The 22,303-nt window shown below is 42.0% G+C and overlaps 1 protein-coding gene and 1 non-coding gene across 2 annotated transcripts; one reads left to right on the top strand and one right to left on the bottom strand.

Annotated features, from left to right (window-relative positions):
* The first annotated feature begins 3,588 nt into the window (after positions 1–3,588).
* Positions 3,589–15,228, top strand: PGAP4 (post-GPI attachment to proteins GalNAc transferase 4). The gene is given in 3 exon segments (XM_006185231.3): positions 3,589–3,823; positions 13,386–14,098; positions 14,100–15,228. Coding segments are annotated over 2 exon segments (1,212 nt in total). The 5' UTR covers positions 3,589–3,823; positions 13,386–13,462; the 3' UTR covers positions 14,676–15,228.
* LOC116663444 lies at positions 5,864–5,968 on the bottom strand. Its single transcript, XR_004319696.1, has one exon. It is a non-coding gene; the product is annotated as a U6 spliceosomal RNA (small nuclear RNA).
* Positions 15,229–22,303: the final 7,075 nt, after the last annotated feature.

The following is a 22,303-nucleotide window of genomic DNA, read 5'->3' as shown; positions in this document are numbered from 1 at the left end:
CAAGAAGAAATCATATAAGCACTCATTGGTTTTACTGCCTTTTCTTGTGACCACTGAATAGACCACCTTATAAAGCAGGTGTTCACAAACCAGACTGGTAGTAAATATTTAGGCTTGGTGGGTCATAGGTCTCTGTCACAACTACTCAGCTTTTCTGTTGTTGCATGATGGTAAACACAGACAATATGTAAATGAATGACCCTGTGTCAATAACCCTGGTATTTGAATTTCATATGATTTTCACATCTGGAAATATTCTCCTCCTTTTAATTTGTAACCATTTAATACTGTAAAAACCATTCTTATCTTGTGGGCTGCACAAAAGCAGGCAGTGAATGGTAGTTTTCTAACCCCTGGCCTAGAATTAGAAGCTAAGAAAGGCAGTAAAACTGTGTGGTGGAAACCCTGGGAAGAAAGGAAAGGTCAAGGTGGAATATAGCTGGTTTCACTTTTCTTTTGACCCCGTACTTCTTGTTTCCAGGGTCATTCCACATTTCTGTCCTGTGCTTCTCTTCCTCAGGGATGGTTTTCAACTAGCATGTACATTTTCTCATGCCTCCAGTGTTATTTCTCTCAGGACCATTTGTGTTTTAAAAGGTTTCTGCAAGACTGAAAAACACTCGAGACACAAAGTAATTGCTTTCTAATGAAGGCCTTTCGTTCACTGAGAGATAGCATTTCATTAATGCGCATAAATCTGTGTGCCTCCCTCATGAAGTATAATGTTGGCTTCTATTCCCTTCACTAAAGACACATGCTTCTTGTTTGCATGACTTGAAGGCAGCCCTGAAGGCAGGAACAGATTTATATACATAGGCTTGAATAGTTAGTGAAGACTTATCTGGGGGGAGGTGTAGGGGGGAAATATTCTGCAGTGCTCATTTGGAGACTGAGTTGGCTTGAGACCTCACTGCTCTTTTAAGAAGTGTCTAGATGTTAGATCATTCAATTTATGATATGTGAATGAAATAAAAGTTACAAATTATGACAGATCACATCTTCAAATATCATTTAAATCAGCATTTGTTATATACTTAGTGAATACTTAGCAGCTTCACAATAAACATTAAGTCATCTTGTTATATACAGGATCTTTTATTAACCTCTGTGGACTATTAACTAAATGATTTCTGAGAAGTGAAGCTCAGAAATGATCCTCAATGCATGAAAGCCCTTCATTACTCATTACAGCCACTTTTCAGGTATTTCCTTCATCATTCTCTTCTCCCTTTGCCCACCCTCTCTCCTAGATGGTCTGTGCAATGTGTTAGAATTACAGGGTAGAATAGGAGTTCATATTCATTCATTTGTCATTCACTGTGGAGAACAGAAGGAGTACAGGGGATGGGAGTGCTGGGATGGGAGTAGGGATATGTGAGATGATCAAGGACAGCAAGTGAGCATGCCACATGGAAATCTAGAGGAAGAGTGTTCTAGGCTGTGGGAACAGCAGTTACAATAGCCCTAAGGTGAGAGTGGGTTTGGTGCATTGGAGGACCAGCAGGGCTAGTATGGCTAGAGTAGTAGGCAAAAGGGAACAGTGATTGGAAAGGAAGCCAGAACAGGAACCAATGGCCACTGGTGATTGTAAGAACTTTGGCTTTTAGAGGGGGAGGGTATAGCTCAAGTGGTAGAGTTCATGCTTAGAATACACAAGATCCTGAGTTCAATCCCAAGTACCTCCTCTAAAAATAAATAAATAAGTAAATCCAATTACCTCCCTTCAAAAATAGAAGATGAAACTAAAAAAAACAAAAACAAAAAACCCAAAACTTTGGCTTTTGTTATGAGTAAAATACACCCTGATCTGCCCCTAGAAATTATGTCTGGTGATCTTCAGGAAAAGTATCAGAATCCGTAACAGCACAGTCTGGGCCCTGTACAAGGAAAGCAACCACTGTCCAACAAAGATTTCAATTATTAGGTGCTGTGCACATTATTCAGAAGATGCTGTGGCAAATGAGCTCAGTGCTAGGATAGATGCTGCTACAATGTCCTGAGCTTCTGGATAAAGGTTAGACACTCATCTCCGGCAAAATCTAGAAGCAATAGAAGGAGCAAGAAGCTGCAAAGTGCTGGGGGGAAAAAAGCAATTTTGGAGAAGTAAATCATCTCTAGACAAAAAAAGACCTAAATTTGAATCTGAACTCTGCCACTTGCTAGCTCTAACCTTATGTAAATTCATAATCCCTCTGAGCCTCAGTTTTCTTAACTAGGAATTATAATAGTACCTTCCTTTTAAGATTTTTGTGTACACTAAATAATGTAAATTATGTTTTGCACAGGGCCCAGAAAATAACCACTCCACTATTAACTAGTAGACTAGTTGACCAGCTTTTCACTTGGACAAGATCATTCCTTTGGCCAAACCTCAATTTTTCCATCTGTAAGAAGAGTATATTATCTGTCTGCCAAAATTAAGGGTTGGGGGTGGTATTGGTGCAGGAAAACGGATGTGGGGCGTGAGGAGGGCCATGTTCCAGGCCTCGGTTGTGCTCCTGGAATGTGCCCCACCAGGTGTGTGTCCTTGGCTTCGTGCAGGAAAGAATCCAAGTGCGAGCCACAGTTGAATAAAAGATTTATTTAGAGAGATACATACTGCATAGAGTGTAAGTCAAGAGAAAGGCAAGAAAAGAAGTGTGGGAACTGGGTGCTCAGGTTCAAGTAAAAGTAGGTACACATTCCACAGACAGACTGCAGGCTGTCTCTGAAGAGGAAGGAGTGAAAAAGGGCCGACAGGGATGGTGTTGCCAGTTTTTATGGGCTCCGTAGCTTCACACGCCTACAGGTGGGACCATTCCAACTGCCCTGGGAAACAGGCTGGAATTCCCAGGAATTGGGCCACAGCCCTTCTTTGGCATTTTGCAGTTAGTCTTGGGACTGTCATGGTGCCTACAGGCATGTTATTTATCATGCTGTTATAATGAGTATGTAATGAAGCTCAAGGTCTGCTAGAAGTCAAACCTCCAGCCAACTTAATCCTCAAGGCCATCTGGGAGTTGAATCTTTCACCATTTTGGTGTTAAATTGCTATCATTCCTTGAATGGCTCTGCCCTGCCCCCTTCCCTCCTGTCTCAGTATTGCTTGGGACTCAAGTGAACCACCAAAGCCACTCCTGGAAGAAGCTGACAGACAGGTAAATGGAAAGAGCCACAGACCTAAATCCCATACCTGGCTAGGTGATCTCGTTAAAGCAGACCTTTCTGATTTTTAATTAATGTTTACATTTTGACTTTTGGAGTAAGGATTGCACTTGGCACATTATTTTCTCAAATATTCTATTGTCATTTGCAAATGGATATGATAATCTCTAATGTACAGGAGTGAAGTGAGAGGAATATTCATAAGGCGCTTGGCACAAGGCGTGGCACGGTGGGGATTGGGGGTGGAAGTAATGTCCGCTATTATTTTTATTATTGCAAAAACAAATCTCTCCAGCAGAGAACACGCTTGATGGCCAGCTGGGGCTGTGAACAGTGCAGAGACCTAATTCTTCCAGCATTTCAATTTCTTTTGCCCTGAGCCTGCTTTCCCCTCTCTGCCCATCAGTTGGCGCCTTTTGCCGTCCTTTTTCCCCCAAGCTGGCTTTGGGGCTGCGGTCGGTCGGCAACTCGCAGGTCACATGGCCTGCCAGAGCTAGGGGACCTCGCGAAGGAGCTGCGCCGTGGGAGGAGGTGAGGCTTCCCCGCGCACCCAAACCCGGCTGAAACGGGCCTCAGGGACCGGCTATGGATCCTCCATAGAAGATGATCAAGACAGCCTAGGCGACACCAGCAGACGCCTTATGCGTGCGCAGGAAACCGAGATGACCGCCCTCACTGGGTAGGTTTCCGCCGCGCAATATCTGTCCAGCTTTTTTGGCATCGTGACTAGAGCGCCCACCCCAGAGATGTCCTCAGAGCTAGGAGACAAGGATTAGGGTTGCCGTGGCTGGCACACGGAAAGCAGCTGCAGGGGCTGGCGCAGTCTTGGGAGGCACTGCGTCCCCAGCGGTGCGCTCTGGGCCGGCAGGCTTCGCTGCTGCTCCGCTTGTGGCGCTGGCTGCTTCCTGCCGGACGACTGCGGGGACCCCAGAAAGGCGTTCCCCGTGCGGCCAGGGCTGGCATCCGCGCAGGGGTGATTGAATGTCGCAGCGAAGGCGCCTCCCTATCACTCGCCCGCTTGAGTGGCGCGGCGAGGCCGACAGAAAGGCGCGAGCCGGGTGTGTGCCAGTCCAAGTAAGACCCCGCTCCTGTCCAGCCTGACGGGGCTGAGCAGCCTCAGGGCAGACCGCCTAATGGCCGCTCACTCGCGGCGACGATCTGCGGCGCGTCCGCCCCTCGGGGCGCGCCAGCGTGCTGCTGCGGCGTTGGGTTTCTGCGGGTGACCTCGCAGCCCCGAGATCGAGGAAGGGAAACCGGGCAGAGGAAGGCGTCCCTCCCAGCTCTTGGACAGACCAGCCAAAGGGAGCCAACGCGGCGATCGAGACCGTTAGCTTCCGCCTACAGGTGGGGAAACTGAGGCCCGAGCGCGTCGGGGACTGCCCAAGGTCAATGGCAGACACTAGATCCGGGTCTCTGGTACTCCGCTGTCGTTCTCTTTCCACAAGGGGTAGCTAGGACCACCTCGGCTCGTCTCTCCCTGGCCTCTGGGCGCAAACGTTGTCAGTGCTGCACTGCGCCCGTAGTGTCGCAGGCAAGAACTCTTGCCAGGTGAGTGTGACCCTGGCATCCTCTGATCGCCCCTTGCTCTCCGAGGGTGAGGGGACAAAAGGGCCTCTCCAATAATGATCTCACTATGCGGACCTTTAGTAAAAACCTACAGGTGTGTGTGCCGGCGTGAAAGCGCGCATTTCCCATAGAGAGCTAAACCTTGTAAGGGGAATTGGCTTTTTTCTAGAGTGCACTGCACCAGGTGCTTTAGGAGGTGAGAAGAGAAAACCATGTTTGTCTAACATTATTAATTAGAATTTTTTTTAAGGATAAAGTTATTACAGAACATCCAGGAAACAAAAATATAAAGGAGAAAGTAAAGATAACTTAAAACTTCTTTAAGATTGTTGAAATTCTCTGGATATCTTCTTAAAAATTTCTCTGTATGCGCACATTTAACCCAACAGCGTGGACAAAAATAGTATCTTGTTTTAATTTGAATGTCTGATTACCCAGGGGAAATCAGCTTTTTTTCTCTGTGTATTGGCCTTTTGCATTTGTTGACTATTAATTCTTTTACCCCTTTTTCAGTTGAAGTGTCTTTCTGTTCCTGATTTTTAAGCACTCTTTATACATTACACATTAAAGTAGTAATCCTGTTATCTGTGTTGCAAAATCTCTCCGAATGTGCTTAATATTTTTGTCAGTTTTTCATCTTTGGCCATTCAAATCTATTCTTTTTCTTTATGGTTTCTGCTTAAGGATCTTGCTGAGAAAGGCCTTTCTTAACCCAAGTTTATGTAAATATTCTCCTGTATTTTCTTCAGGTACTTTTAAGCTTTTGTTTACAAATTGTAATGTGGAATTTATTCTAGTTTAAGTTGTAAAGTCGAGAGCTAATTACTTTTCCTAAATGATTAGCCAGTTTCTGCAAAGCTATTAAGTCCATTTTTACGCCTGATTTAGACTGCTACTATTATGATATATTGAATTATTATATATTTGTATCTGTAGACTTTATCATGTATCTATTAGTACATTTTGGTGCCAGTGCCATGTTATATTAATTACCAACGTTTTATAACAAGCTTAATATCTCTCTTATTACCTAGTATCATCTTCCTGGCTTTTTAAAAAAATCAGTTTTATTGAGGTATAGTTTACATGCAATAAAATATACCATTTGAATATATATTTCAATGAATTCTGACAAATATAACCACCATCACAATAAAAAACTATGGAGCACTATATAATTGATGTCATCTTTGCACAGGATCCATGCTAATCTTCAATTTATCCTTATAGTTTTAGTATAGGGCCCAGCAAGGTGAGGATTTCCTAGCAATTTTTATTAATACTAATTCCAGATGATCTTTAGGATATTTTGGTTAAATTAACCAGCCTCTCCCTGCTCCACCAAAAGAAACAAAATCATGTTTGGACATAGTTTGTGTTTTTCCCTTAGAGAATTTTTCAATCTGCTTTGTTCAGTATAACAAATTACCATAGATGGGGTGGCTTAAGTAGCAGAAACATTTATTTCTCACGGTTCTGGAGGCTGGAAGTCTGAGATCAGGGTGCCAGCATAATTGGGTTCTGGTAAGGGGCCCTCTTCCTAGTTTACAGATGGCTGCCTTCTTGATGTGTTTTCACCCGCAGAGCAGAGAGAGAGGAAGCAAGCTCTCTTCTGCCCCTTCTAATAAGGGCACTAATCCCAGAATGAGAGTTCCACCAGCATGACCTAAATATCTCCTAAAGAACCTATGTTGAAATACCATCACACTGGGGATTTGGATTTTAATATATGAATTTGGGAGGAACACAAACATTCAGTCCATAGCAGAGATCTAACTAAGACTTTATTTTTTTTTCAAATTATTATTTTTAAATTGTTTTTGTGGGGGGAGGTAATCAGGTTTATTTATTTATTTATTTATTTAATGGTGGCACTGGGGATTGAACCCTCATGCATGGTAGAAAAGCACTGAGCTTAGCTCCCTCCCCCCTAGCTAAGACTTTTTAAATGTCAGTATATTTAGAACTTTCTTTTTCTTTTTAATGTCTCCATATCATCCCCTTGTATAATTATCTAAACATCTGTTCACTATTGCTGGCCATTTCCTTTCCCTGCAGTTTGTCTATCCTCCCTGCCTTGCCCTGCCCTCTATTCCTCTCCGCCTCTTTCTCCCTTTCTTTCTTTCTTATAAACAAAACTGCTGTGAACATTCCTTGTCCATGTTTGGTAGCATGTGTTGGTATTTTTGCAGGGTAGATTCCTAATAGTAGAATTTCTACGTCAAAGCGGATGCACATATAAAATTTTTATAGATACTGTCCCAACTTCCACTCCAAAGGTTGCACCAATTTATATGAAAGTGCCCATTTGTTGAACTGGCCCACTCCCTCTTGTAAATTGAGTTGACATTATGTTAAATATAGAGGTTAATTCTGGAGAAAGAGACCTCTATCTCCTCTTTCATTAGTGTGGCTTTTCGCGTGGGAAAATGTTTTTTATCCATTTTTTCGCCTTTAAAAATGTCCTTCAGTAGAATTTTATATGTGTGTATATTCCACATATTTCTTAAATTTATTCTAGACATTTTCAGTTTCTTTTTTTCCTGTTTTGAGTAGGATCTTTTATCCCATTGATTAATTTAGTAATTGATTAAATGAAAGCAGTTTATATATATAATATATATATACACATACATATACATATATAGTGTATATGATATATATAATTTTTGCATATTGATTCTTTTATCAAATGCATTCTGAAAGTCTCTTACCACTTCTAATGGTTTTTTTAGCTGATTTTCTTGGGTTCCCAATTTGTGCAGAGACAATATTACATATTGGTTGAGAACATGAGTTCTGGAACCAGTCTGCCTGGATTTCAAGTTTTGCCACCCATTTAAAGCTTTATTAACCTTGGGTGCAAGTTAATTGTACCTTAGCATTTTTTTTTTCCAGGTATAAAATGGGCTTAATAATAGTACTTCTCATAGGTTTCTTATGAGGATAGATGAGATGCTTAGAACAGTGCCCAGCAAGCATTTACAAGTAAGTTGATCTCTACACATTATCTAACCAGGCTCTTTGATACTCCCAAATTTATAGGTGAGGAATTGAGGCCCATAGAGGTCATTTATATGCTTAACAAACATTAAACCTTTTCCAGGAATAGAATACTATACTGGGTCTGTGAGAGATACCAAAGATAAACCATGGAAGGCAGCAGGCATCATGGAAAAGACATGGGCTTTGAAATTTTTCATGTGTTTGAATTTCCTGCTTTCAGCTTGGTAGCTTTTTTTTTTTTTCTTTTTTCTTTTTGTTCATTTAAATGAGATTTGTTCCATTACTATTTTAGAGTTGCTTTTTTGGTCAGATGAAATATTTGTAAGAGTCTAGTACAGAAGTTGGATATGTAGTAGGAACTTAATAAGTGGCAGCTATAAATAGATATAGTCTAAAGTAGAAAATGACTAATGAATGTCCTGGGATGAAAGTTCATGTAAAGCGCCCCAGCACTTGAGGAAAAAAATTATTTCTGGTTGGGGTGTTTACCTGAAACAAACAGAATGCTAGTTATTTCTCCAGCAAAGATGGGTTTATTTGGGATCAGCAGAGAATTCCAGTTCAGAGTCTGCAACCATGGCCAGCCATGTGTAAGTCCCCACACACCAAGGGAAGACTAGCGCTTTTATGGAGGGGAAAAGGAAGTTGGGAGGGCTATATAGTAAACAAAGTTCCATGACTGTTCATTGGCTGCGTCCCTGCCAGTAAAGGAGTCTTTGGTTATTGTTGTTATTGGGCTCTGCTGTCATCACAGGGACTGAGAGCTCCCCATTCCAGTGTCCAAACTCTATTTAATTTTTGAGTTTTCTGTTTATTAATTTTTAACATTTCCTCTTTTGACCAAGGTATTTCTCTGAAAACATCACTGATTAAGTTTCAGATTTTCTACTTTCAGAGGCTTTTTGTTCTTAAGTGTCAGGAAAGACCTTCCCTGGGTATAGTGTCTCATGTTGGAGGGAATATATTAGAAATCTACTGAGATCACATGTGAGTAACAAGGAGTGGTAAGAGGAAGAACTCTAAGGCACTTTTCATTTAAAGTCCATATGTTTTGAAGATCATAGACGTTAGAGATCATCTGAAGCATTGTGTCATTATCAAGAATTTGTCAACAAACTTCCAACAGGCCTGGCCTGGATATCTTGGGAAAGCTGTTTCATCAGATGTCATCTGCTTCAATTCTGGGAAATCTTTACTTTCAGGTCACCAGATGATGTTTAGGTCCAGTCAGGGCTTTGTCTCTCTTTAGGTGTGTCACATGTATCCAAGAGTCTTTTCCTTGGAGTTTGGCAGCACAAGTGTTTGTTAGCAGTACCTGATAAGGGCATTTCCAGCAAGGTTGAAGAGAGTCTTTCTGGAGGTGACTTTTTCAGTAGATGAAATCTCCAGGTTGCAAGAAGTGATGCTTAAGGTCTTCATCTTTCAAGAGTGTGTTGTGAAAAGACTGTTCTACCACACATGGATATTTTTAATAGACACAATTAGGCCATTGCAGTATTGGAGTATCTCTCCCTTTAATAGTTGTGGGTCAAAAGAAGCAGGAGGCAAGTTCATTGAGTGTCCTGTGACTACCTCAAAGTGTAAGAGTTTATGAATTCTAAAAGGTGGATCTGAGGTTTAGAAAGTCCAAGAGCAACGCTTTTGGCCAAGGTATTTGGAGGGCTCCTACATTACTAGAAGGGGAACGTCCTGGTTCAGCCCATGAATCAACAGAGGTAAAAGTTTTCCAGGCGCCAGGTTGGGGGCGGGGGGGATATAGCTCAGGTGGCTCAAGTAGGGTGTGCTTAGCGTGCACAAGGTCCTTGGCTCAATCCCCAGTACCTCCTCTAAAAGTAAAGTAAATAAAAACCTAATTTCCTCCCCTCCACAAAAAAGAAATAAATAAATAAAATTAAAAGTTTTCCAGTGAATCAACATCTGAAGGAAGACTAGGTTTTCTTTAAAAACAATATGAAATTGGTCATACTAACCACAAACAGGTGTATCAGATTTTCATGTGTATCCTCAATATTGGAAGAGCCCTAAGAATTGCTCGATGAAGTTGCCTAGTAATTGCCCAAGCCTGATAATATAAAATTCCCTTTTTTTTTTTCTCTGAAATTCTACCTACTCCCTTTTCCTCTGAATTTATCAGAAACTGTCCTTTTAAAATTAAGCCTTCTGAGGATGCAGAGGCTAACCCCTTAATTTCTTATTTTCCCTGGACTAAAGCTGAACTTCAAGCCACGGTCAAAGATTTTGCCAAAGTACCAAAGATCCTTCACAGATTTGGTGAGGAATTTAATATAGTCATTCAATTTATCGACCTGGCTTCTCTGGCATGTCAGCTAGTTCATGTGCTTGTCAGTGAAAGCCAGGCCCAGGCTAGGATGAAAATCATTAATTCAGAAAGTCCTGAAAGTTCCCTAGAATTAAAATCAAAGACCAACCAACTGTGGTTGTTAAACATAAAATCGGCTGGAGTCCCTGTTGGGGGAGGTGCCCTCAAAATATTTAAATAACTGGGATCTCATTTCTCAGAGGTTTTTTCCTAGAGTAAAAGAATAATTTTCCAACAACTTAAACAGTTTACAGCTCAAAGACCTCAAAGTCAAACAGCTTTCAGGTCAACTCAGACTGCCTGCAGGCCCAATGTCTGCCAGCCCTGAGGGAACAGCTTGGTCCTATGAGAGCTGGATTTCAAAGAGTTAGTATGAAAAAATGTAAGATGCCTCATTAATAATTTTTTATATTAGTTTCATGTTGAAGTAATAGTTTTGATGTGTTGCATTAAAATATATTATTAAAATTAATTTCATCTGTTTCTTTTTACTTTTTATTATGGCTGCTAGAAAATTTTAAATTACATATGTGGCTTGCATTATATTTTTGCTGGACAGTGCTAGCCTAGAGCAGGGGTTGGTAAACTATGGACTGCAAGCCAGATTTGGTCTGCAGCCTGTTGTGATGTGGCTGGAGCACTAAAAATAGTTTTTACATTTTTACTAAAAATAATTCTTACATTTTTAAAGAGTTTTAAAAAAGAGATGGTCTAAGAGGAATATGCAACAGAGACAGTATGTGGTCCATAAAGTCTAAAATATTTGCTATCTAGCCCTTTACAGAAAAATATTGCCAACTTCTTGTCTAGAAGATGCAGAGAAAAGGGGGTAGTAGAACAAGATGACAGAGGAAGGCAGGGTCCAGATCATAAGGGCCCTTTGGACCACGATAAGAAATTTAGAGTTTATTAAAAGAGCAATGAGAAGATAAAGAAGGGTTTTAAGCAGAGAGTGACGTGATCAGATTTATATTCTTACATAATTGTCTGTGTGTGCACAGGTACACATGTGTGCTCCCTGAGCATTATCTGGACTTATCTGGACTAAAGAGTATCACATCCTTGTTTTACAAAAAGACTCACTGGAAGAGGGTATTGAAGGAGGGTGGATGGCAGTTTCACACCACTCACTGAGCTCTGCATTATCATCATAACCACATTGTTATCATAGCACTTAGCATGTGCCTGGCATTTTCGGAGCTGCATGCCTTATCTTGTTGACTGTATTTTGTTCCTTCTGAGTAGGCACAGCTCTCTTGGGTAATGTCAAGGACAGAGAAAACAGCGTGAGCAGGAAGCGACCCGAATGACTCCATTCCCAAGACCCACTAAGGCCGAGTGTGAACTCAATCCAGTTTCAGCACTTGGCTTCCACTAGTGGTGATGTGGAACTGGTGAGACCATGTGGATGTACAACCACACGATTTATGAACTCCAGTGACTTGAACAGATAACGGGGTGACGCAGCCAGTATGCAGTACTCCAGCAAACCTGGAGTTGGATGCTATTCAAACCTCTCCCTGCTTATCTCCTGCTTTAGTACCATCCAGATCTCTTATTAGTGCTGGTGAGAATAGTCTTTCTCACCTCTGGGATCTCACAATATAATCTGTTTCTGTTGCTGAAATGAGACTTTCCTTTCTTGAATTGCTATGTCATCATCCTGTAGAGGGGTGTGGTATTCTACACAACTCTCATGGGCAGGGGAGGCTCATCATTCCTGGCTAGATACAGGGGTTTCTGTTCTGCTCACAACATGGCCTATTCTAAGTTGGGCGAGTGCTGAGAGCTGAGCAGTGGGATGGACCCCCGTTCCCTGTAGTCACTCAGGGACCCAGGCTCCTGCCGTCAGGTGGCTCCTCCCTCCTCTAGATCCACCACGGCCCTCCATTCAACTAGCAGATGGAGAAAGAGGACGTTGAGAAGACACATGTACTCCCAGCCACTTTGGTCCAAAAGTCATACCTGTCACTTGGCTCACATTTTACTGGCAGTCCCTAGGCACATAACCCCACCTGGAGGAAAGCAAGCTAGGAGATGTGGTCTTTCTCTGTGCCCAAGAAGGGGAGAACGTGAGATGAGGGCACTAGACAGCCTGCACCACAACAACAGGTACCTGGGCAGCTCTCTTCCCAGGATGTGCAAGCTTTGTTATGCTTCTGAGCTAAGAGTTTTACCTTTTATTCCATAGACACCTTTTAGTTTTGCATTGAGCTTACTGGTGTTATGCTGGCTTTGTCCTTTTCATTCTGTTTTTGGGTGCAAGTCTGTTTTCCCTCAGATCCTTAGACTGTCATACTCCTACAATATTACTTAAGTTTGTACATATGGATATATTTTAATGGCATCTTTACTCTATATTATTTTGCTCTGTAGCACATTTAATCTTCATAGTAACTCCATGAGATAGATAAACTAAAACTCCATTTTAGAGGTAAGGAGTCCAAGGTGTGGAGAGGGATAGTGACCTTCCACCAAGTGAGTGGTCAAGATGAGAATCACACCAGCACATGTCTGGCCTCAGGCCTGTACTCTGAGAGAGCACGTCATGCTACGTTCCTTTCTGAACCAGGCTGGCGGCAGCTTTCTCTTTCATCTTCATCTCTGCCTCTCCTTTCCCTCTCACTGAAAAGCTGCTCATGGATTTTCCTTCAGATATTTCCTCCCCTCCCAAAGTCTGCGCGCTAGAGTTCACTCGCATGTGAGGGGTGATCTTCTTTCTCACTGGTTCCCATGGTAGTTCTGTTAAAAAAAAAAAAAAAGAAGAGCAATTAGGATTAAATTAATATGCAATTTTAAGTATAGTTGCATGAAGTTAGAGAAATAAGAATTGAAGTTCTTGACAAAGATGTTTTAGGGAGTCCTGGATAGTCCTTTCTTGTTTGGGAAACGCAGAGAAAAGACAGAGTTTTCAGAAATTATTATGCACAGTCAGTCAGCAAGCACTTAGGATGCACTTACGTTGGAACTTACTTTAAATGTGTATTTCCTTTGTTTCAAGCCTTGCTTTTTTGCATCCGTTTTAAGAACCCATGTCAATGTAGCTGCTGAATTGAAATAATGATTTTGCTAGCCTGCCTGGTGATTTTTCTGGCACATTGTACACATTAACTAAGCATCTGTGGGTGCCGGGACTTGGTTGGATGCACCAAGGTTTCATTAGTCATAGAAATGATAAAAGAATCCCAGAGATCATTAACAGATAACCAGAGAAGCGTATACTGCAGAAAATACTTGTCTCTCGTAACTACACAGCCTAGAATTAGAATTTCTGGCTTGATATATGCTGAGTTCGATGCCTGGATTTTTTTTTAAAGCCTGTACCATTCTTCACTTCCTCTCTCTCTAGGTTTGACTTGCACTGATTTTGGCCTGTGATCCAGGATGATTTGTTCTTGGGACCAGACCTGACCAGAAGTTGACCTCATGAGCACTTCAACCTCTCCAGCTGCCATGCTCCTCCGGAGGCTGAGGCGGCTCTCCTGGGGCAGCACTGCTGTCCAGCTCTTCATCTTAACGGTGGTGACTTTTGGCTTGCTGGCCCCCCTGGCCTGTCACCGGCTCCTGCACTCCTACTTCTACCTGCGCCACTGGCATCTGAACCAAATGAGCCAAGAGTTCCTGCAGCAAAGCTTGAAAGAGGGTGAAGCTGCCCTCCACTACTTTGAGGAGCTGCCCTCTGCCAATGGCTCAGTGCCCATCGTCTGGCAGGCCACGCCCCGCCCCTGGCTGGTCATCACCATCATCACTGTGGACAGGCAACCTGGCTTCCACTACGTCCTGCAGGTGGTGTCTCAGTTCCACCGGCTACTTCAGCAGTGCGGCCCCCAGTGCGAGGGGCACCAGCTCTTCCTGTGCAACGTGGAGCGGAGCGTGAGCCACTTCGATGCCAAGCTGCTGTCCAAGTACGTCCCTGTGGCCAACCGCTATGAGGGCACTGAGGATGACTACGGTGACGACCCTTCGACCAACTCATTTGAGAAAGAGAAGCAGGACTATGTCTATTGCCTGGAATCCTCCCTGCAGACCTACAACCCAGACTACGTCCTGATGGTGGAAGACTGACGCCGTCCCAGAAGAGCAGATCTTCCCAGTCTTGGAGCATCTTCTGCGGGCTCGGTTCTCGGAGCCACACCTCAGAGATGCCCTTTATCTAAAGCTCTATCACCCCGAGAGGCTCCAACACTACATCAACCCGGAGCCCATGCGGATCCTGGAGTGGGTCGGTGTCGGCATGCTGCTGGGGCCCTTACTAACCTGGGTATACATGCGGTTTGCCAGCCGGCCGGGGTTTAGCTGGCCCGTCATGCTCTTCTTCTCCCTGTATAGCATGGGTCTGGTTGAGCTGGTGGGCCGGCACTATTTCCTGGAGCTGCGGCGGCTGAGTCCTTCCCTGTACAGCGTGGTCCCTGCTTCGCAGTGTTGCACCCCGGCCATGCTCTTCCCTGCCCCCGCGGCCCGCCGGACCCTCACCTACCTGTCTCAGGTGTACTGTCACAAGGGCTTCGGCAAGGACATGGCACTGTACTCACTGTTGAGGGCCAAAGGGGAGCGGGCCTATGTGGTGGAGCCCAACCTCGTGAAACACATCGGGCTCTTCTCCAGCCTCCGGTACAACTTTCACCCCAGTCTGCTCTAGCCTGCCAAGAAGTGCCTTTCTGAAATTGGCCACTTCTTGGAGATTCAACTATTGCGCTCTTTATTTGGACACGGTTGCTTGCAGAAATTTCATTGTTTAAGGTTGCTAGGGATATAGGCACTGGAATGGCTGAGGAACATACAAGTCAAGAATTGCGGCTTTGGTAACTCACTGGCAGGAGCAAACTGTTCACTGGGGGTCCAGACCTCTCTCCCTCCACACAGCCACACTGCCTCATGCAGTCCAACCCACCCAATGAGGGAAATTTAAATACCAGTTATATTCTCCAATTATTTTTCGCTCTGCTTCTGTGATAGAGCTTGTGACTGCCAAAAATTTTGTGCACAGTGATATGACTGGTTTAGGATTTTAAGGGAGAATTTGGCGAAAGGTGAGATTCTTTTGCAGTGACTTCTTTCTCACTGGGAATGAGAATGGATGTATGTTTAGAATATATGTCTCAAGAGGCAGGACCATGTTGATAGATTGTATTTGTTTCCTTGACCTGGTGTAATAAAAGCCGTGTAGGGCCTGGAATCTTGGAGGCAGGTGACCTGGCTTCTGTTACCTGGCGTTTTCTTTTCCACACATCTGTGGTGCACTAATAATCAGTTTTGTTAGTGAGAACTTTAAGGCACAGCAAGATCTGGAAGCACCTTCTAGATCATCAATCAGATTGCTTGTGTGTTTAGTGGTGATTTAATATTGAAGATTTCTATCATATTCTGATTCTTTGAAAATTGGACATTGGAGAATGATATAGAATGAATGAGCTCTTTACTAATAGCATATCCTTTTCCCTAACTTTGCTGGCTAACCATTCACCCTCATTTCTTTTTTTGTCTATGTAGCATGATGTTATAAAGAAATAGCATGGACTGTGAAGTCAGAAGACCTGAATTTTTATTTCAGATCTCTGTCGTGTCCTAGTGATGTGAACTTGGGCAAGTCACAAGCACTCTGAGTCTCAGTTTTTTCACCTGTAAAATGAGGACAGTGATATCTACCTTTTAAAGTTTCCTTGAGGATTTATTTTAGTAGTTTATTTAAAAAATTTTTTATTGAAGTATATAGTTGGTTTACAATGTTGTGTTAATTTCTGGTGTATGGCATAGTGATTCAGTTATACATATATATATACATGTATATTCCTTTTCATATTCTTTTTCATTTTAGGCTATTACAAGGTATTGAATATAATTCCCTGTGCTATACAGTGGGACCTTGCTGTTTATTGCCTTGGGGATGAAGTGACAGAATATATGTAAAACACCTAGCTTGGCTCATAGAGGGCACTTGGAAAATATTAGTTCCTTCTTTCCTGTAATAAGCATATAAAATGCAAGTGTATTTTGGATAAAAATAGTGATATTATTTAAAGGGCATAGGGCTGACACCTACAGAGCAGCTGTTCCAGAGCAAACACTGCTAGAAGAAAGGCTACTTTTCACTGTGACTTCAGAAGGATAAGCAGTGCAGTTTCAGGTAGCCCCACCTCCAACCAAGCCCCAGATAAGAATTGTTCATTCAAACTGGAAATGACTTGAGACTCTTCTTGAGCTTATTCCAAGACTAGTGTCTGAAAATTACTCTTCTCAAAAGTTACAAATAAATGTCATTTGATAATACTTATCAAATTAGTGGCCAACAAGTCCCTTTATCAGGATGGATGATTAGAGTTGAAGCAGTTGTCCACTTTGTTTCAGTGCCACGTCTTCCATTTGTTTTTAAGCTTCCACAGTGAGCTTCCATCTTGGGATCTGCTCGAAAACACTGAGGGAATCTACAGGAGTTCACTACTCTATATAGATGAAAAAACTGAGGTCCAGAGATGTTAAAGGATTTCCCAGGTTCATACCGCTGAACAGCGGCAGAGAGGGCTGAAACGTAGCTCTTTTCTGACTTCCAGCCCTAGCACTTTTTTCCTAACCATATTCATTTTATAAATATCTATGTAGTCAAATTCTCTTTTGTGAAATCTGATTGTCACCTGGACTAAATAATGTCTCTGTAAGCTAAGATGGTAAAAACTCACTATCATGTTGGTCTTGGGGAACAAACAGGTGTCAGTGTGTGTTGTGTTGTTATAGTGAGCTGTTATGTGTGCTCCCAGGAATGTCCAAACTGATCAGAGCTACTAGATGACATTGAGATGTTCAGATACCACCTCTTCATTCCTCCTCTCCCAGTAATTGGTCCAGCCCCATGTTTGAGAATGGAAACACCCCCAACCTAGAGCTTTAGAGTTTGTTGCGTTAATGATTGGATCTCCTTGTGAAAATGTGTCTAATGATAGGACATCTAAGCTAGCCTAGCCCCAAATTGGAATCATTGTTGGTTTCCAGTTCTGCTCTTTCTAATTCAGTTGTCTGCTGCACATAGACATCCTTCCCCTGATTCCTTCATTCTGGGTGGCTAAGATTGTCTTTGCCTTGTCTAATTTCTCTGCCTACATACTAAGACATCTTCCCTCATTGATCTTAACTAGAGCCTGCCATCCTTGGACATTTTCTGCAGAAGCAGAAATCCTACCCACTTTTATCCCTATCCACTTCTAGTTCTCCCTCCCCTTTGTCCCTCATTCCTAGAGTCCAAATTGTGTATGTTGTCCTGGATTAGGACAGCTGACAGCTTTACACCAAAGCTGAAGCCTCTCGTTTGATCCCAAACAAGGGGGCAAGGGGAAAACTAAAGTCCCCTTTTGATATTAACGGACATAGGTTACCAAGAGGGTGAAGGTCTCTAACAGTTCTGCTTACCTTTCAAAATTTAAATTATTTCTCATTATTATTCTTCAGGCCTAAGAAGCTCCCTATTGTGACTGAGTGTATTTGCATAGACGTATCAGTTCAAATAAATGCACCCGTTCCACTGAGGCATCCTGAGAAGACTTTTGTCCTTCTCCCTTGTTTTAAATGGATAGGTTTTTCTGATGTGGCCAATAGTATTGAACCCACACACACTAACACTATTTTGGAGTCTCGAGGTAGCCATCCAAAAGTATGGGATGTTTGCTTAAAAATTCATAACTGATTTTGTTGTATTTCTTAAATGGAAACATTAGAACTTTGCATTCTTTTTTAGAGAAAAAAAAACGTTGAGACTATCATAGAGCAACTGGAGAATACAAATGGGATGAATATGATAGGATTAATTTAATTTACCTTGGATACATTCCTCATTTGGGAGGATTTATTTAATTGGCAATTTAATTTGGGTAGAGGCATTCCAATTGGAGTTGATTATTGTGGGATTTTATATACACTATAATGCACTATGAATTATAGTAACATATATAAAATTGGGTAATTTTAAGTCACATGAATACTTGAATAATTTTATCCCAACTACAATGAATTTGCTGAGAACACTCATTAACTGGCACTGGTTTTTTAGGTTGGATTTTGTTTGGAAAGCCTTTGGGACTACATCAAAGGTGATTGGAAATTTAATTTTAAAGTACTTAATATAACTGCAATGGAGATGTACTGTGGCTTCTAAGTCGTTCCAGTACTTGGATTGCAACATTGTTGTGAGTCATCCATCACTCTGTGGTGATTGGGAAGTTTTGGTTTAAAATTTAACAGATTTGCTTAATCTTTTTTCTAACTACCTACACAGAAACACAGATGAGTGATTTTTTTTTAAAGCATCTATATTAACAATTGGGGGGTAAAAACAGATGCAAATCCAAAGGCAAATGATGAATTTATCAAAAAAGAAACAATAAACGGGTAAGTATGTGTAAGTATGCACAAGTATGTAGGAATGGAGTAACTCAGAGAGACGGAAAAAGAGGACAGAGATGTAGAGTGATGTAGAGGGTCTCACATTTGTCATATGTGTGTCCCAAACTCCCTTATGTAATAAATCCTTTATGTCTTCTCCACTGCCATGAAGTCTTTATATGACCAGCCTATGGAGAATACAAAGGAACTAAACAATGGATAGTCAGTGTTCTAGATAAATAATTCATCACTCTGCTAGGACCTGGCTTCCTGTTGCATTTAGAATAAAATCCAAATCCCTACATTACCTGCAGGGCAGATGTGACCTGGCACTGCAAACCTCTCTGACTCATGTCTTACCATTCCCACCCTTGTTCTCCAAGCTCTAACCACACCTGATTTCTTTCACTTCCTTGGACTTGTTACACCGATTCTCACTGCAGAATGACTTTGCACTGTCATTCTGTCTGGAATGCTTTTCTTTTAACAGAATCTTTCCTATAATTTAGATCTCAATTAAATATTAAATCTACCCCCCCCCCCAACAGACTTTCCATCCCATCTAAAGCAGTATTTCCCTTTCCCAATTCCCAGGTCATCTATCACATTACCCAGTTTGATTTCCTTCAGATCTCTTGTTATTCCTTGAAATTCTTCTATTTACTATTTTGTTTTTTCCCCCTCCATTCTCCCCCCACCCCCACCTATAGAATATAAGCTCTACAATATCGGGGGTCTTCTAGGTTTCATTCAATCTATCCCTAGAACCTAGAGCAATACCTGACACATAGTAGGAAATGAGAGAGAGAGAGAGAGATGGGAGTAATGGGGGGAAGGAAAGAAGGAAGGAAGGAGGGAGGAAGGGAGGGAGGGAAGGAGGGGAGAAAAAGAGCAGAGGGATCCACAGTGGAAGTACCTACAACAAAGGATACTGAAAGAAGAGAAATGGGACTAGGGAAGAAAATTAGGAGAGGAGCAAAGAGAGATCCAGGTAGTGAGGGTTGGTTACAGTGTACAATTTTTACACCTGTAAAAAGAAATTTTTATGTGCATTCCAGACAAAGGGAATGGCAAGTGCAAAAAGGAACTTTTTACACCACCACACAGCTACTTTTTCTTTGTTGCTAGGGTTTTGTTTCCAGTGTGTGTGTTGGGGGTTGTGTGTGTGTGGGGGTGGGGGGGTCCCCTGTGTGTTATTCTCATGGGAGGGCTGGGTTTCCTCCTTCAGGATTCAACTGCTGCATCTTCCTGGTGTTGCCAACAGGAGCCATCTAGACGTGAACACCACCCCTGGTGGCTCCGCAGCTTATTCAAGGACTTTTAGGCAAGAGGCTGGAAAGAGAATGAAGGAAAGATTACCACCTTCTCCCAATGAACCTTTCTCAAGTTCTGTCAGTAAGTGGAGGGAGGGTTTTAGTCTTACTGTGTAGCTCTGGGTGATAGGGGTGGCCTTTGGCAAAACGTTATATGACTTAGCACAAACCCAGGTTAGAGAAGTAAACCTTTCCAGAGGCTGGGTGGGAGGGACAGGAAACTCTCTTTAAGGATCATTTTTCTGGTACATGACTTGGGCGTCCTTTGTGTTCTGTAGCTTTGTTTAAACGTGAGCGAGTTGAGTCCTCTGCGAAATTCATGCCTTGGCAACTTGTTAGACAATGTACTCCACCCCAGTTTGTTTTTATCCAGGAAAAATGTAAACCCTGGCACCACTCTGACCCGGGGACCTGATACCATGGTTGCTTGTACAGGTCAGTAGCCCATACTTTTGAAACACAAATCAACCAGTGTGTGTAGATTTCTTTGTAGCAACATGTTTAGGCAAATCCTCTTGTCCTTCTCAACCATATCCTTTTTCCAGCCCCAGTACATATACATCCAGAATCCATAATGAGCTGGGGTTCAGCAAAAGCAGCTTGGCTTCCCTCTGGCTCCCCCTCCAGTGAGGTTTATGATAAAGGAGAGGTAGGATTAAATCTTGTTCCTGCAGTGTACATGTAGAATACTCTTTTAAACAAGAAAAAGAAAAAGCAACCACATTTTAAAAGTTATAAAAAAAAATGGTATGTGTCTCATTCAAAATTATAGTTCATGTATTTTCTGCAAGGAATTATGTCAAGCAAAGTAAATCTAAATTTAGCATTTTATCCCCATCTGAATAAATGCCTAAGTCATATTAGCAATACTTAGATGACTCAATCTTTTTTTCTGTTTCAATCTAGCTGAACTATTCGCTGAAATACCCCAATCTGCAGAAACACACTCCCATATCTGAAACAGAAAAGGCTTTGAAGAAGTTAGAATCACATTATTTTTCATTTACCAATTAACACTAAAGGAAGAAAAGAACTGTTTCAGCCAAATTAACCCCTTATTGTCACACTCATTTGTCCTTGCACTAAAGCAGACACACATTAAAATTCTGAACTGCATCTCAGGAGCCCTTTAGGACAAATAATTTTTGTTTTGTAAAAGGCACCAGGTATCGTGTCTCACATAATAAGTGTACATTTATTGAGTGCCTACAGGGTTACAGGGAGTGGGCTGAGTGCAGGAGACACAAAGATGAGTAAATAAGACATGCTTTCTTCTTTTCAGGACCTTGGCATCCAAGGGGGCTGTTAGTACAGTGAGGTAAGTCCTGGGATGGCAGGGTTACAGGATGCTGTCTATAAATTACCCCAAAGTGCTGGGAGTCTAAGTTACCCCAACTTCCTCATTTCTTCTGCAACCACTTTTGCTGAGGACAACATGGTCCACCGAGGTCTCCAACTAACAAAGGAAATATTTGACACAAACATTTATTTACAGAAGAAAAATGACAGGTGTGAGTGAAGAGGAATTAGCCTGTCCCAGCTGGAGGGAGATAAGGAGGGTGAGCTGACTCTTGCAGAAGGTGCTGCAGGGAGAAGATATGTATCTTCTGATGTAAGAGAAAGAAAGAAAATTAGCACTGAACCTATAAGGGTTTCTTTTCCTTGCATTTCTGAAAAACAGACCTCTTAATGTCATATTTTCTAATCCAAATTCATGAGACATCTTTTTCTGAAACTGAATAAAGCTGACTTCCAAAGAACTTTGCTTGCCCAGGGGTGTTACACCTTGTTGGCAGCAATTTGACACACCTTTCTCAAAAAAAAAAATCAAGAAAACCTCACTCCCAAGTGTTTTGCTATCCATCTCGTCTTGATGACAAAAGCTTGCTGATCCTCAAATGGAGAGAGGACCGTGAGGGTCACACTTGTCGTCACTCCCTCAGGTGAGAACTGATGCTTTACTGCTGGGTCACTGCCCTTGCCAAGGCTTGTGGCCTTTGGGTTTCTTGTGTGAAGTCTTTTCTTCTCAAGGCTCATGTTCTTCACAGCTGACGGGAAGTTAGATCCAATCTTCTGAAACTTTCTGTCCTTCTCATATGCTGTCTTCCTCACTCATCACAAGTTGTGAGCAAGCACCCTTCTTTGAACACTGAAGACAGTTTAACTGACAGCCTGTTCTCATCAGTTTCCATATGGATTCCCCACGCCTGAAGATACTAACCTTTAAAAAATTATTATTTTATTATTTATTATTATTATTATTATTATTATTATTATTATTATTATTATTATTATTATTATTATTATTACTATTTGAATTTACATTGAAACGGTATTGGCCAAAGTTGTCAGTCTGGCTCTAAGGCTAGGGGGTCAGGCCTCTGTCCCACACATTAGAGTATTTCTTCATTCATAACCATTGTTCATAACTTCATCTACTCTAATCCTTCCCTTCCAGGATTCCCCCATATGAATGAACTAAGCAGAATAGCCCCCAAAGAAAAGAAAGACCTGAGTTTTTAGCAGATGTAATTTTTAACTAATTAGAAAGCATATTCACAAGGCAATATTTTCTAACCACTTGGCA

Source organism: Camelus ferus, chromosome 4, assembly GCF_009834535.1.
Source record: "Camelus ferus isolate YT-003-E chromosome 4, BCGSAC_Cfer_1.0, whole genome shotgun sequence".
Lineage (NCBI taxonomy): Eukaryota > Metazoa > Chordata > Mammalia > Artiodactyla > Camelidae > Camelus > Camelus ferus.
This window is presented reverse-complemented; position numbering and strand designations above follow the sequence as displayed.